The following is a 16,874-nucleotide window of genomic DNA, read 5'->3' on the forward strand; positions in this document are numbered from 1 at the left end:
ATTGTGGAGGGATTAGTAAAGATCTTTCAAGAATCATTAGATTCTGGAATGGTCCCAGGGGACTGGGAAATTGCCAATGTCATTCCACTGTTTAAGTGGAAACAAATTAGAGACCAGTGGTTGGCAAGATGTTGAAGTCCATTATTAAGGATGAGGTTTTGGGGTATTTGGAGACACATGATAAAATAAGCCAAAGTAAGTACGCTTTTCCTAAAGGGAAAATCTGGCCCTACAAATCTTTTGGCATTGTTTGAGGAAATAACAAGCAGAATGAACAAAGGAGTCAGTGCATGTTGTTTTCTTGCATTCTCACAAAGTCGCTGACAAGGTGTCACACACAAGACTGCTTAACAAAAGACAGGAAAAATACCAACATGGATTGAAGGGTGGCTGGCTAGCAGGAGACTAACAGCAGGAATAAGGGGGCCTTTACTGGTTTGCTGCAAGTGACTGTGGTTTTCTGCAGGGGTTGGTATTGGGAACGCTTCTTTTCATGTTATATGTCAATGATTTGGATGACAGAATTGATGGCTTTGTGACCAATCTTGTGGATGATACGAGGATGGATGGAAGGGCAAGTAATGTTGAGGAAGCAAGGATTCAGCAGAAAGACAGACAGATTAGAACAATGCGTAAAGGAGTGGCAGGTAGAATATAGTGTTGATGTAGAGTCATGCACTTTGGTAGAAGAAATAGAGGTGTGGACAATTTTCGAAATGGGGAGAAAATTCAAAAAATCAGAGGTGCAAAGGGATTTGGGTGACCTTGTGTAAGGATTCCCTTAAGGTTAACATGCAAGTTGAGTCTATGTAAAAAAAGGCAAATGCAATGTTAGCATTCATGTTGAGAGCACTAGAATATAAAAACAAGAATGTATAAGGCTCTAGTCAGACCATAGTTGGAGTATTACAGGAAAGATACTAGCATGGATAGAAAATTGACTAACTGGCAGGATGCAAACAGTAGGAATAAAGAGGGCCTTTTCTGATTGGCTGCTGGTAACTAGTGGTGTTCTGTAGTTAACTGTGAGCAGTTTTGAGACCCTTCTCTAAAAAGATGTGCTGGCATTGGAAAGTCCAGAGGACGTTCATGAGAATGATCCCAGAATGAAAGGGTTAACATACTGTATGAACAATGTTTGATGGCTCTGGGCCTATATTTGCTGGAGTTTAAAAGAATGAGGGGGGAAATCTTACTGAAATCTATTCAATAGTGAATGGCCCAGACTGGATGTGGAAAGGATGTTTCCTCAAGTGAGAGAGTGTAAGACCAGATGGACATCCATTTAGAACAGAGATTAGGAGGAGTTTCTTTAGTTAGACTGTAGTGAAACTATGGAATTCACTACCATAGATGGAGGCCAAGTTACTGGATGTACTCAGAGGAAATTGATAGGTTCTTGATTAGTCTGGGTGTCAAAGGTTATGGAGAGAAAGCAGGAAAATAGGGTTGAGAAGGATAATAAATCAGCCATTATGAAATTGTGGAGCAGACTCAATGGGACGAGTGGCCTAATTAGTCTATGTCTTACGAATAGAAATTTCAATTTTAATTTAGTCAACTGCAAAGCATTAATTGATTTAATGTTCAGTCAAGTTCTTATTTTGAAAAGACGATAAATTACCTTCTATATACACAAAATTCTGAAATATTATTTCAAATGCAACATTGATCGTTACCTGGCTTCATTTTTGAAATCCTGAAAATTATAGCTATTGGGAACCACTATCAATATTAAACAATTTTCTTCCTGAAAACTTGCTCATTAGGCTTCAAATAACCTTTGAGCTCAATATGCTCTTCAAGTCATTAACTTTCACAATTGTAAAATACAAAGTCATTTCTGATTTAGCCATATTTTATGTGAAGTAATATGACCTATTCCGAAGTCATGTCAGCAATTATGAAAGCTTTAAAGCTTGACTTGTTTACCTTCTGCAGTAAAGTACAATGATTAAACACAGAAGCATTCAAGTACACAAGCTATTACATTTGGATCTGCAACAAAGAATCTGACCTAAAAGAAAGTTTACCATAAACACAAGTCTGCAGATGTTAGACATCCAAAGCAACACACACAAGATGCTGGAGGAACTCAGCAGGTCAGGCAGCATCTATGGAAATTAATAAACAATCGACATTTTGTGCTGAGCCCTTCTTTGGGACATTAATTATAAAAAAAAATTTGATGATTATATACAGACCTGTGATTTTTGTTCCAATTATGCTAATTGGACTTGCTGTTCAAACAGAAGTTAATAGCTTCTTATGCAAAAAGATTAATACAAATCGGTATGTACTGAGATCATATTGCAGTGAATTATCTTAGCATACAGTAGGCCCTATATTGCCAGTTAACGGCAACAATTCCAAACTAAGAGTCAGAACCTAATAAGCAATAATAGGCACCATGTCTATCAGGATACTTCACCAGAGAACTCCACATGGTTTTAATTTGGTTTTGGAAAATAACTCTCAGATCCAGCTTGCATAAGGTTTATAATTAAATACATTTTGAGTAATTTCAGATATTTAAATTATTGAAAAAATTAAACTAGAAAGCATTTAATCTACTTCAGTCATATCAGTGTAAAAACTCCTGAATGTCAATGACAATCAGACATTTAAAATGCAGTACACCTTCAACAGATGGAAAATGATGGGAGAAGCTTTGCTACCTTTCATAGGACATTTAGGGCCAATAAGATACATCATCTGCATCAAATAAGTTCAGGAATACGAGTTTCTATGCACTGTAATCACAGACAGCAAATCAAAGGTACAAGATTTATCCCATTACACAAATCCTGTTTTTGAAATTCACCAATTGCTACATTACTGTTCTAACAATCATGTGAATGCACTTTAGGTGAAGATATAGCAAATAAGAAAGAAAAGAAAAAAGCAGAGTTTAGAAAGTAAGTAAGTGTGTGTGTGCACGTGCCCGCATATTCTTGTGCATGTTTTGTAAATTATATAGATGCACAATTGAAAAGCTAACAAACAGCCATTGCTTCACAGTACCAAAGACCATATTTAAGCCTGGCCTAGGGTGAGAAGTGTGTACAGTCTGTATGTTCTCCCCATGAACACATGCATTTCATCTAGGTGATCTGGTTTTTTTAACATCCCAAAGATGTGCAGATTGACATATTAACTGGCTACTATCAATTGCCCTTACTTTGTAAGTGAGTGGTAGGATCATGGAGGAGGGGGAAAGGGGGAATGAACAAAAAAGCAGAATTTAAAAAAAAAGATTAATGTGAAATAGGTGTAAAACAGGTGGTTGACTTTAGGTGCAAATTCAAACGTCAGAAAAAGAGGGAACGGCAGGGAGAAATGAGACAGAAAAACATAGAAAAGTGCAAAAGAAAGGAGAAGAGCCAAAGAGAAAAGACAGCAGCAAACAAAGTGGAAGAAAGAGGGTAGAAAATGCATTCCTGTCATGAGCAGAACTTTACTAGGTGCCTAGTTCTATACATATTCACACAAGCGTAGTGATACCTTTATTGGTCTGCTTCTTTTCTGTGACTGGAGTACAGAACACATCCATTGGGGCCCATTCCAGGTAAAGGGGAACATGCTGAAACTAAATATGAAAAACAATTATTTTGAGAAGGTTTTTTTGGTATTATTTTGACAGGATTTAAGGAATATCTCCTAGGCAAAAAATATAGTGTTTTATGGATGTCCTAAGAGGCTTACCAAGGGTAATTGATAAGTTCGTGGGCTAAGGTAGAAGGAGACAACTTTAGAAAACCTAGCAGATTTATTTTTCAACATAGTCCCCTCCTACATTTACTTAGTCTAGCAGTCATTGAGCATATGGATCTTGGTCCTCCAGAAAGTGTCCACAGATGGGTGATTGATAAGTTCGTGGTATACGGTAGAAGGAGACGAGTTATACAGCTCTCATTACATGGCACATACAGTTCAACTCTTTGAGTGATTATGCAGAAGGTTTGAAGTTTATAACCCATTGGGGTGATTGATAAGTTCATGGCCCAAGGTAGAAGGAGATGAGTTATTAACTTCAAACATTCTGCATAACCACTCAAAGAGTTGAACTGCATGTGCATGTAATGAGAGCAGTATAACGCATCTCCTACCTTAGGCCACAAACTTATAAATCACCCATCTGTGGAGGTCCAAGATCCATACGCTCCTCCTTTCTGGAGGTCCAAGATCCGTATGCTCCACGACCACTGGACTAAGTGTGTAAATGTAGGAGGGGACTATGTTGAAAAATAAATGTGCTAGGTTTTCTAAAATTGACTTCTTCTACCTTAGGCCACAAACTTATTAATCACCCCTCATACCTGCCGAAGTAGTCTACGTTGTAGTAACAGAGCTATGGTGTATCGGAACAAGTAATTTTGCTACTATCAAGTACAGCTGAAAATATTAATGATCACATCTCGGTCTCTCATTGAAAAATAAAATAAAGACTGTAATCCTAAGTGTCAAAATTTGAAAACCGCTATCTACCAGTAAATATACTGGAACGATAAAACAATAAAGCCAATTTTAAATAATCACATAGAAAATGGATTGTTCAACTTATTTTTACTGCTGCTTATGTGCCTGACTGCCCATCACAGATTTTATCAACCTTCCCTCAGACTTGCTGTACCTTTCAATTTCTGTCTCTCTAAATTTACATTTTGTGGCCACTTTATTTGGGAAAAGAACTGGAACATAGTGTGTGGTCTTCCTGCTGTTGTAGCCTACCGACTTCCATGTATTGTGGATTCAGAGATGCTCACTGTAATGTGTGGTTATTTTAATGAATGTCACCTGTCAACTTGACCTCTGACCTCTCTCATTAACAAGGTATCTCCACCTACAGTACTGCCACTCACTGGATGTTATTTGTTTTTCCACACCATTCTCTGTAAACACTGTAGAGCAGGGGTTCCCAATCCAGGGTCCACAGACCCCTTGTTTAATGGTATTGGTCCATGGCATAAAAAAGGTTGAGAACCCCTGGCAGAATTTATAATGTTTATCTGCAAAGCTGTTTTTAATAATCGGCTTAACTACTTCCTTTGACCCCACTGTTCTTCCACCAGCATTATTTTAATTTCTCAAGCTATAAGTGATGCCTCCATTTTTCTTACCAGTGTGCAACATTTGGTATTTATTTGTGTTCAAGTTAATTTCCCAGCTAACTGCCCAACCTGCAAGTTTCTGATGCCTTGGACAATGGTACATTTGTACTCACCATTAACAATGGATTAATTGTTCAGTAACATCTGTAAATTTTGGTACACGGTTACTTGTTTCAAAATCCAAATTATTTACATAATTATAGCAGTTGCCCAAGCACTGATACTCATGGAAAGCTGAGCCACTAGTCCTCTAACCATGTCCTATTTTGTCCTGAGCATACAGCACTTCATTATCTATCTTTTGAAATTATCTATACTATGAACATTGATATCAAGGTAAAATTAACCATCAGTAAGCTAATTTTGTATCTGTCGTGAACAAAGATAGTGTGGATAACAGAAGTTTTTTTTCCTACTGTTCAGGAAAAAAGTTTGTTTCTTTTTTGCCTCTTAACTCTTATTAATCTCACCACCTTGAATGATTTCCTAATAACTCACAGAAGCTGAAACAACAGTTCTTATTACCAACTGAATATACTTAACTGTATTTTAATTAAACAATGAGCAAAGACAACACACCCTTCACACAACACACTGCTGGTCACCTGTGAGCAGCTCAGTACTCAATTAATAATTAATATTACCATAATCTAAATCTAAATTAGTTTCTCTCTGGATGCTTTATTTTCGGTACAGTACATATCATTTCAATTGCACTATAGGTAGAGAACAAAGTTTTAAAACACAACACTGAAAGATTGAGTCTCAAATCCAAATTAAGTTTGGGTCTTGACCTGGTTTCTGTTGGTTACTGACCGATTTTAAAATTGTGTGAAGTAGTAAAGTCCTCTCTTGTAACATTACTTTGAAATTAAACAGCAACATATTCATCTAGATCATTGCAAAAAGGCTTACCTTGGAATATGCTAGTTTTGTAAAAGCCCGTTTAGCCTCTGTTGGCTCTAGGAATTCCACAATAGCAGTTACTCCGGCTGGCGGAAGCAAAATCCGCCCAAGGTCCCCATAGACCTTAAACAGATTCTCCAATTCATGTACTTGGGTGCCTGCAGGAATATTCTTTACAATGATAGTTGTTTTACTTCTTGGTCCAGAAGCCTACAAATGTATGAATGAAAACTTGTGTAAATATCATACCTGTAAGGGGTTTCTTCTTTTATGTTACTGCGTATGTAATCAAAATGGTTTCTTTTGTTTGTTAAAAGTAAAGATGCTTCTTTGTTATGCTAACTGGTGACAGAGTGCTTTCTCTCGCAGCTTGTTTGGGTTATAATTACTGATAACGAGAATTGTATTCGTTTGTTAACCAATTGGGATAGATGTTATTCTTCCTTGTGGGTCTGTAAGCTAGTGTTGGGCGAAATTTTGAGGAGACGGCGCGAGGGGGTTAGAGGGAGAAGATGCGATGTTGTAAGCTAGGCAACGGAACAGCCCCGAGCAGGGGTCCGAGGCCCAGGGTTACAGCAAAGAGAGGAGATGAGGACAGATTTGTGCAGAGCGTCCGGTCGACCACCATTGTTGGTCCCAGGCGGCGGGTCGAGGAGGACGGAGGGGATCGAATGGTGGCAAGAAGACTTCATTAACTGAGCTCCAACGATTGTGCACAAAGTAGTTGGACTTTGATAAGTTTGGTGCCTTTTACTTTTCCTTTTATATTGTATCTCTATTAAGTACTTAGCTCCAGTAAGATCTACAAAGTGTAATCATTTAATTGCGTATGGTGTACTGTCTGTTATTTGGCGAGGCGGGGTCATCACACAGCATCTACACAAGCTGATTACCCAGTTAGGCAGGGCCAAAGGCTGCTCCCCCAGACAGAAGCGAGCTGAGCGAGCCTGAGGCTTACCGGGGGCTACATACCCAAAAAACTACTGCTTACGTCTTCAATAAAAACATGAAAAATAAAAACACAAAGTGCAGAAAGAATTAATTCTATAATCTTTCACCAGGGCTTGAAATGTAAGAAAATAAGTTGTGCTTTAAGCTGCATGGAGAGAGAACCAAACCAGCAGAAATAAACTGCTGGAAGAACTCAGCAGACTAAGCAACATCTGCTAAAGTAAAGGGAATTCAAATTCAGGTCAGGTTGATGCTGCATCAGGACTTCAAAGGCTCCTTTGGCTCCTCAGATGCTGCCTGACCCACTGAATTCTTCCAGTAGTTTATTTTCTGCTCTGAAATCCAGCATTTGCAGCCTCTTTTGTCCTCCAATGTCTGTGATTTGATCGAAACAAAGAAAATTGACATGACACAAAGGTTAGTTAAAGAATTGCTGGAAATCTGAAATAAAAACATAAAAGGTCAGTAAGCATCTATGGAAACAGACAGTGAAGGTTTTCAGGCCTGAGACCCTTCAACATCTGATTATAAATGTATTTATTAAATTTAATCTGAAAGATTTCACCTTCAACTAGTGAAATTCTCTTTGTGACGTGCAACACATATCCTACACTCATCACTTGTCAAACTGACAGGCATGGATTGGAATCTTAGTTTAAAATATAAATTTTAATTAAGTACACATGGAAATGTTAAAATGTCAACAATCCAAAATATTCTCTTTAAACTTTCTTTAATTTAATTCCCTAGGAAAGTAAAGCACCAGAGAATTTTGAAGAGACTGGATGAAATAGTGACACTGGATGAGCTTAACTATTGACATGGTTAAAGGTGCCTCTCAGATATTAAAGTACATCATACACTTTTTGAGAAAGTGAAAAAAAATTATATTTTTCTCCTCTCTGAAACAATTAGAATTGATGAGTTCACTTGCTTGGGTTTATGACCAATGGTCTAAATAATTCTCATTTATTTTCACTAAATCTGAAATATGAATTTGACAGAGCACATGGAAGGTGAGAAATGCAAATTTGTAGTGTATCACATGGAACTCTATGCCTGACACATTCTTAATACCAGGGACAAGTATTTTTTGTTGATGTTGTCACTTTACATTAACGTTTTACACTTACAATGAATATTCTTATGACATCAGAATGCAATTGTTCAAACATCATTTTGTTATCTCTTTGTCAGAGATTCAAAACCTAACCTTTCTTACTCCACATATCTTCCTCTGGTTCAAATATCTACCTACAATTAACCTTCAATGGAGGCAAAAACATCAGTATTGAACACTTCTCTGATGAAGAATTCCTTAGCAAATTACCAGATAAGCAATTTCTCTTTACCTCTTCCCCAACCTGCTAATTCCTACTTATCTAATAAAAGTCTGATGTTAAAAAATAAATATTCAATTTCATTATTTAGCATCAATTCTGGAGTAGTCTCAAGATTTTCATTCCCAAATTTATCCTGGTGAATCTACACTATAAACGCTCAAAAAGATTGCTACGACTACCATCTAAAACAAATTCCTCTATCAGATATACTGTTGCTTTGTTTAGCACGTTACTGTCACACAAAAGCTCTTATTTATTTTTTAATTTATCAACAGAGTGGAGTAGGCCATTTATGCCCTGCAAGCCAAGCCACCTCAGCAACCCTCCGACAAACCTGATTTACCCAATTGTTATGTTTTGTAACTCCAAAACATTAAAGTAATTTGAAAGGAAAACAAGAGAGCCAGGAATACGAGTCTAACTTTGTCCTTTACTTTAAGCAGTTGGTAGCATCAGAACAACTGCAATTCACATATTTTTACATTTAACCATAAAGATTTATATAAACAAAGAATGCTTAAACAATATATTTACAAGATTGCTCGAATATCATTGAAATATTAAATACACAACATTTACCTAATCATAGGACAATTTACAATGACCAAATATCCTACCCAGTATGTGTTTGGACTGTGGGAGGAAGCCACAGCACCTGGGAAAACCCATGAATCCTCAGGGAGGATACACAGACTCCTTAAAGAACGCCGCCAGAATTGAACTCAAATTCCACAACCTCCCCCCCCCCCCTCCCCCCAAGCTGTAATAGTATCACGCTAACCACTACCCTACCATGGCACCCTCTTGTACTCTGCATGAAACTTTATGAAATCTATAATGTTAATACCTGCAAAGGTTCCAAATAATCTAAAGTTTAAATACATTCTTCTTCCTATAGTTAATTTATTTAGGGAAGTTCAATTTCACATTAAAAAACGATAATGAAACAAAATTACACCAATGACTTGAAACAATTTGTATTAAATGTTAGGACAAGGTAAGAAATGCAAAAAAAATCTTTCTTAAGAGGTTGACTTAATCTTGAGATTTACAATCACATCTTACTGATAGTCATATTGACTATCCATTTTCAATGAAACAGAAATAAATTATATTGTCAACTAAAGAATGGCTTAAAATTTCTGTACTCTTTTTCAGCAAGCATGTTTGATGAAAAACATGTTTGGGCTGCTGGACAACAAAAGATTAATTACTGCATGCTTTATCAATAGTGCAAAAAGTATGTTATTGTTTCTGTTTAATCCATTAATCAAACAAAGTTATTAACATCATCTGAAGTATCAGCAGCAATTTTATTGTCTTACCTGACTGAACGAATCCAAGCTAACTCCATTATCAACTAAGAATTGTCTGGTCTCTTGTACAATCTGCGTCTCACCCAGTGCCACACGGACCGCAACGCTGTCTTTTCCTTCCTTAAAAAAAGCAAAGCAGTGTAAATTACCAAAATGCAAGAGAAAAACAGCAGAGGATCATTTTGCCCAAGCCATCTCTGTCATTCAAGCTGATTTGCCAATTTCCTCAATGTAACATATTGATTTGGCCCTCCATAAGCTTCAATCCTTTATAATCAAGAAAACTATCTCAAATACATTCAATAAGTCTGCTATCTCAACTCACGGGACTGAAAACCAGAAAGATACAGGATTCTCAGAAGGAAATCCTCCTCATCCCCATTTCCAGCACTTGTGTAACAAAGTTAATCTTTCAAGTTGATGAACCTTTAACAGATCAAGGGTTACTGAAATTAAATAGCAACTGTTTTTCTCCACAGACACCATCTAACTTGCTGTATGCTTCCAGCATTTTTGGTTTTTATTTCAAGTTTTAAGAATCTGCAGTGAGTTTTTCCATTTAAAAAGCGTATGCTTATTCTGAAACTGTGTTCATCATCTCATCATTAAGATGCCTCAGAATCTTGTAGTTTTGACAAGATCACTTTTCATTTTTCCAAAGCAATTACAACTTCAACCTGCACAACATTCCCTCATAAGACAATCAGATGTCAGTAATCAATCCAATGAGTCTGTGTCTAAACTGTTTCCAGTGAAGGTACATCCCTCCTTAGACAAGTGCCCTAGAACATCGTACTCCAGGATCACCAAAACCATGCTGGACAAAATAATAAGTTAAACAATAGGTCTAATCCATAATTGTCTAACTAGTTATTTTCTCCTAGGCTGAATCCTGGAGCCAAGAATGACTGACACTACACCAGTGAAGTGTGTTCCAATAAGTAATGCAGAGGTGGGGCAGATGCTGCCTCAGCTAGGGTGGTAGGTGGATTCTTTATCATGATGTGCACCACCCTTGCTGCATTTGCTTTCCACTTGCTTCTGTTGTAGATCACACCTTTTGTTACACAAAGCCACCAAGATCTCCTCCATCCATGTCAGTGGAGAAGACTCAATGAGCCAAATGGTTTGATTTTGCTCCTATATCTTGTGGTTTTATGCACAATTGGGCTATTATATTGCACAACACTTGGGCCTCATGTCCAAAAGAAACTACTAAGCAGCTTTGAACAAAACCAGCACAAACAACACTTTCAATCCCCACCCCTAATCTTGCTCTGCTCTCAAAATAGCCCTCAATGTCCAAGGCAGTTAGAAATGCTTGAAATAACTGGACTGTTAAATCTCTTTTCTGTGACCTAATTCTAATTGAAGAATATTACATTAATCTCTTCACCTGCATGGAATATTTTCAATACTAAATTCTCCGATGTTCTAATTCAGAAAATTATTTCAGATTTATTATACAATACCATTGCTAATCCACTTCTGTGATTAAGTATGAACAATGCAGACAATGAGTGTTTCTTTGAAGGATAGTGTTTTTAATAGGTCTGCCTTGGACCTCTATATAAATTTGAACTAATTAGCAGTAGACAAACTTAAGAATAAAAATGCTAAAGCATGACAAATAAAATTGGCCAAGGCAACCAAGGAGAAAGGTTGATTCCAGCAAAAGACTCGAAGGGTCTATGCTCGTAGTTTCCTGCATCAGGACAGTTAGATTTTACTAATGTCACTATCAATAATTATACCAGAAATACTAGTAATAAGCATAGCCAAGAAAAAAAATAGGGTATGTAAACAGAATTAAAAAGTTGAAGTTTAAGGAAATAATGGCAAAAGATGATGGACCTCACGTGATCTGCACACACCAGCTGTGTGGTGAAAAAGGCACAACAGTACCTCGCTCACAACAGACAGTTGAAGAAGTTTGGTATGGGCCCCCAAATCCTAAGAATTTTCTACAGGGGCACAATTGAGAGCATGCTGACATTCTGCATCACTGCCTGGTATGAGAACTGTACCTCCCTTAATCGCAGGGCTCTGCAGAGAGTGGTGCGGACAGCCCAGCGCATCTGTAGTTGTGAACTTCTCATAATTCAGGACATTTACAAAGACAGGTCTGAGAAAAGGGCCCATAGGATCATTGCAGACCTGAGTCACCCCAACCACAATCTATTCCAGCTGCTACCATCCAAGAAATGGTCCCTCAGCGTAAAAGCCAGGACCAACAGACTTCCCGACAGCTTCTTCCACCAAGCCATCAGACTGATTATCTCATGCTGATTTGAGTGTATTCTGTTACTGACTGTTCTATTTATTATAAATTAATATGATTGCACACTGCACATTTAGACAGAGATGTAACGTAAAGATTTTTACTCCTCATGGATGTGAAGGACGTAAGAAATAAAGTCAATTCAATCATCAAACTATGTACTTCATGATGAATTTAAAATCAGACAACATATGCAAGATAATTGGCTGCAAGCTTATTCCTGATTCCCATCACATTCAAGCATAGCCATGAACATCCTTCTAATACCTTTATAGGAAGAAACAATACGAAACTGCTGTCATTTCTCAGAGAACCCTGCACCTTTAAGTTTGCCAGACACAAAATTCAGTTGTATTGGAAGTTGATATTAGTATGAAATCCCAGAAAAGCAAAGATAAACAAAGGTAGGTAAAGCTACCAAATGGGTTTCAAGATATTTATATTGGGATGGGGAAAGTAGTAGTAAATATCAACTTTTTTAACTTGGTAAAAAGCTAAGAATGCATTTCAGACAGCTACAATGAGGAAACAGGCCCTTCAGCCCACATTGACCATCAAACACCGAATTACACTGATTCAACGTTAAACCCATTTTTTAAAGCTTTTCTCACATTCTCATCAATTTCTCCCAGATTTTATCATTCCCATACACACCAGGGACTATTTGCAGTGGAGGAAATCTATGTGCTCACAAAAAGAACAAGCAAACTCCATGCAGACAGTAACTGAGGTCTGCATTGAACTGGAGTCCTTGTTACTCTGAGGCAGTTAAACCAGTAGCTGTGCCACTGTGCTAGTCACTATGCCACATAAATGCAAAGGGATTGATGGTCTTACGCCCATAGGATACAAAAGTGTATCAGGTATAGACTTATCACAATGCTCAATGGAATAATTTTTAAAAATAAGTGAATACGAATATAAAAGTGAGACCATTTTCTACTATTATACTAAAGCAATGACAGAAAGCAGGCCAAGTATTGTAATTTTGTGTACTGTACCCAAGCAAGGATACGTATTCACTTAACAGAGTGGATAGGTGTTATAGTTCTACAAGAGTTATAGTTCTCTAAGAGGATAGACAGGGTAGGTTGGGCTTATACATTGTTTAAAGAAATTGTGTAGTAATTTTATTGTCATTTCATTGGACAGAAATTGTTCCCCAGGATAAAAGGGACATAACCTTAAAATTAGAGTCAAGCCATACACAGCAAGAAAGCAGTCCTACTGTTCCAAAAGACAGAAATTTAATAGTTCCATAAATATTATATAATTAAGACTACTTCAATTAATATTTTTAAGTCTGAGCTGAGACTGTTCTTAACCAAGGCATTACGGTTTAAGGGTAAGAGCAGGTGAATACGAGAATTGTAAGAATACAAATCAGTCAAATTGCCATTGAGTGGTGAAATAGGCTGCAGCAGAATGATCAAATCTGTTCCTGTGCATTGATGGTTATTGTACATATAATTTATTATTTATATTTTATTAGACAAGTACATTCTGTAGAAATAGCCCATATGCTATTAGGTCATTTGAAAAACTTTGTTCCGCACAACACCAGTCCAATAAATAGCACAAAACTCACTAATGGGAAAAATGATTTCCATTAAACCTCAAGTGGAAAGCTGATATTGAATTCCAGCTTTGTGTGCTTGCTTATTGTTCTTGGCAGTTTTGTTGAGCAACTTTCTATTGAAAGTTGGATATCTTATTTTTGTTTTGATGCTGCTGCATGGTTTGCAAACCAATTTATCTAATTTTTATAACAAACATAAAAATGGTCAAAAATAAAACATACACACTTTGAATTTTTAATGTTCAAAATATTTTGGGATGCCATGAGTACACAATTTACAATTAAACAAAAGGACTGACACAGAATTCAGTCAAAATCATTTTTAGTTATATCAGAAATGAAGGATCAGTATGGTCTTTAATTTTGATATTCAACAGTAATTCTACAAGTTATGTGATAGATCTTTTCCCTCAGAAAACACTAGCCCAAATATTCCATGCTTTGCCAGCAGTTCCATGGCCCACAGTACAGAGCCTTTTCGCTTGGTTATCTATGAAAGCAAAGTCAATGTTTCAGATTTGGCCAAGGCAAATTCAGAAGAATAGGGAGCAGAAGCACTAAGCAATTAACAATTCCAGAGCAGACCACTGACCATTGTTTAGTAAAGTCTCAGATTTGTGTCCATTGCCTTTTTGAAGTAATTTCTCTACCATCATCTCAGTACCCAAGAAAAACAAGAAAACATGCCTAAATGACTACTGCACCGTAGCTCTGACACCTACCATCGTGAAATGCTTTGAGAGGCATTAACTCCAGCCTTCCAATAAACCTCAACCAACTGTGATCACTTAGTGCAGAAAATATAGGACCATCTCCCTGGCCCCACGCTCACCTTTGGAGCCTCTGGACAGTAAAGGTACCTACAGACTATTGTTTGTTAACTATAGCTCTACTTCAGTACTACAATTTCAAGCAAACATTAAACAGATCCTGGGAGTCAATGCCTTTCTGTGCAACTGGATCTTTAACTTCCTGACCAATAGACACAAGCAGTAATGATTGGCAGTAATGTTTCCACCACAATTATTCTAAACACTGGTACTCCGCAAATCATCAATTCCCTACTTCACTCCTTGTAAACTCATGACTGCGTGCACAGATTCTGCTCCAACTTCATACAAGCTTGTAGATAACTCTGTAGTGGGTTGAATGTAAAATAGTAATGATTCGGAGTACAGAAAGGATAGACAGGTTAGTGACATGGTGTCATGACAACTGTTTCCAGCAAGATGATGCCAAGGTGACATCCTGCACACAGCTCGCATGACTACTAGATATTCTTCTTCTGAACTGCAACCAATTGCAGCCTATAATTTCCCTTTTAAGTATGCATCTTAGAGCTGACTAAATGACCTGGTGCTTCCGCGATCTCATGGGGTATTTGACATGGATGAGCGTGTAAAGTGCAGGTATGACCATCACTGGGGAGGTACACATCGTCGATTCCTAACGGAAGAATACAAACCTATGGTCGGCTCCATTACTCTTTGCCAATTAAAGAGCTGAACAAAATTAAAATCGTCAACAAAGTGGAAAATGAACAGGTGCTCAGTGCCGTCTGCCTGTGTTTAACTGGTCTCTTGTCACCGCTGCCTACAGATGAAAGGTGCAGGAATCGTGGGTCCCACATCACCAGATGCAGGAGCAACTGCTACCCTGCAAACATCAGGCTTCACTTGCCTCACAGCTGAACTCCCCCACCTCTGTGGACTCAGTTTCTGGAGTTTTATGTTCCTTGCATTTTTGTTTAGCTCCTTTCTCTTATTTGCGTGATTTGATCACCACGATTCAGAGCTGAAATGACTCTGCAGCTGTGGCCTGCAACCATCGGCACTGCACTGAACTGATTCCTTAGCCACGGCCTGCAGCCATCAGGTTTCTGGACTGACTTCACTCACCACAGAAGCTCTGTGGCTGCTGACTCACTTTCAGGAACTCTGTAGTTAATGCTTTTTTTAAAAATTGTGCATGATTTTTTTCTTCTTTCCGCCACAGAAAGGGTGTTTGATGGACTTGTCAATATTAAAACAGAAACCTCATCAATTAGTCCTGCTGTTCTTTTCATAGAATAGTCCCAGAGATAAATAAGTAAATTGCTCCCTACTAAAATGGAATGCTTATTTTACTATGAAAGATCCATAATGGAATAAAAGCTGAAATACTTTCGTATTTTTCCATCATTTAATATTTTGGAAGAACATATATTTTTAAATTTTAGGACAAAGCATTAATTAGCTTAATACAAGTTAAAACTACTTAGCCTATTCAAATAAAATAACTTACATGATCCAGCACTTGGCTTTTGGTGGCATTATATTTTGCTGCTATTGCATCAGCAACAGCATTACTTCCAATAAATAAAGTGTTCCAGTTGTGTGAGCTGAAATTAAAAAGAACAACTTCATATCCAATCTAAAATCAAATATATTCAAATTAAAAAAACAAATGAACCCTTGTCTCTGAAATCACGAATTTAAGAATGAAATTGACAAACATTGTATTATCAGCAAACATCTCCACTTCCAAACTTATTAATGGAAGGAAGGTTAATACGGCGGAGGCTGACAATAGTTAGGCCTAAAACATGGCTGTAAGGGACATTGCAATCTAGGGGCATGAAGGAAGGAAACACCTTTAATGTCCACTGACTTCATACCATTTGGAAGCCACCCTCAGTTACATGCTGTCCTTCAAAACACTTCAAATCAATTCTGTGGCTCATATTTAGACAAAGGCTATAAAGAAATCCAGAGTAAGAAACCCTGGCAAAATCCAAACTGAGCAAAAGAATAATAAGTTGCACTTGAGAGCACTGTAATGATATTAGTCTACCATTTTGAGAGTAGAATAACTGGGCAGTATTAAATAGATCAGCTTGCTCTGTTTTGTGGTTAAGACATGCCCAAGAAATTTCCCACATTGTCAGTTAGGTGCCAGTGTCCTAACTTCCCTGGAACAACTTGCCAGGATATCCTTCAGTCTCAGAGGCTTGGCTGCATCTGGCTCCAGCTGTTTCAATATTATGTGAACTGAATTGCTGACTGCACTTGTGAGGAGACCACTAGGATTCCCAGATGGATCATGACATAGCAGCACTGCTGAAGATAGTTGCAGTCAGGCAGGTGTTGTGATCTCAGCAGATGTGCAAAATGGACTGGTTTTACATGACTAGTACTTGTAACTTGTTTTCAGATCCAGTGTACTACATTTGTAATACCAGACAATTCATGTTTATTTATGTCCTTTGTTACTCACACACATATCCCTCTATATATTTCAAAATATGTGCATTTTGAAACAGTACATTTTGAAATGTCTCAAAATTACAAAATTTTATTGCTTTGTTGGAGACCAACAAAATTAAGCAGGAAATTTTCAACCCTGAAA

General features: G+C 37.5%; 1 protein-coding gene across 2 annotated transcripts in view; it reads right to left on the reverse strand.

The window, feature by feature from the left end:
* The window catches only part of rbm19 (RNA binding motif protein 19), a 290,972-nt gene that overhangs the window by 254,536 nt on the left and 19,562 nt on the right, over window positions 1–16,874 (reverse strand). For both annotated transcript variants that reach the window (XM_059988287.1, XM_059988288.1), the window contains 4 exons: window positions 15,771–15,867; window positions 9,637–9,747; window positions 6,027–6,227; window positions 3,505–3,589 (listed from right to left, as the gene is read on the reverse strand). In XM_059988287.1, the coding sequence (XP_059844270.1) occupies window positions 3,505–3,589; window positions 6,027–6,227; window positions 9,637–9,747; window positions 15,771–15,867 (494 nt within the window). The remainder of the gene's footprint in view (window positions 1–3,504; window positions 3,590–6,026; window positions 6,228–9,636; window positions 9,748–15,770; window positions 15,868–16,874) is intronic.

This window comes from Hypanus sabinus, chromosome 13 (assembly GCF_030144855.1).
Source record: "Hypanus sabinus isolate sHypSab1 chromosome 13, sHypSab1.hap1, whole genome shotgun sequence".
Classification (NCBI taxonomy): domain Eukaryota; kingdom Metazoa; phylum Chordata; class Chondrichthyes; order Myliobatiformes; family Dasyatidae; genus Hypanus; species Hypanus sabinus.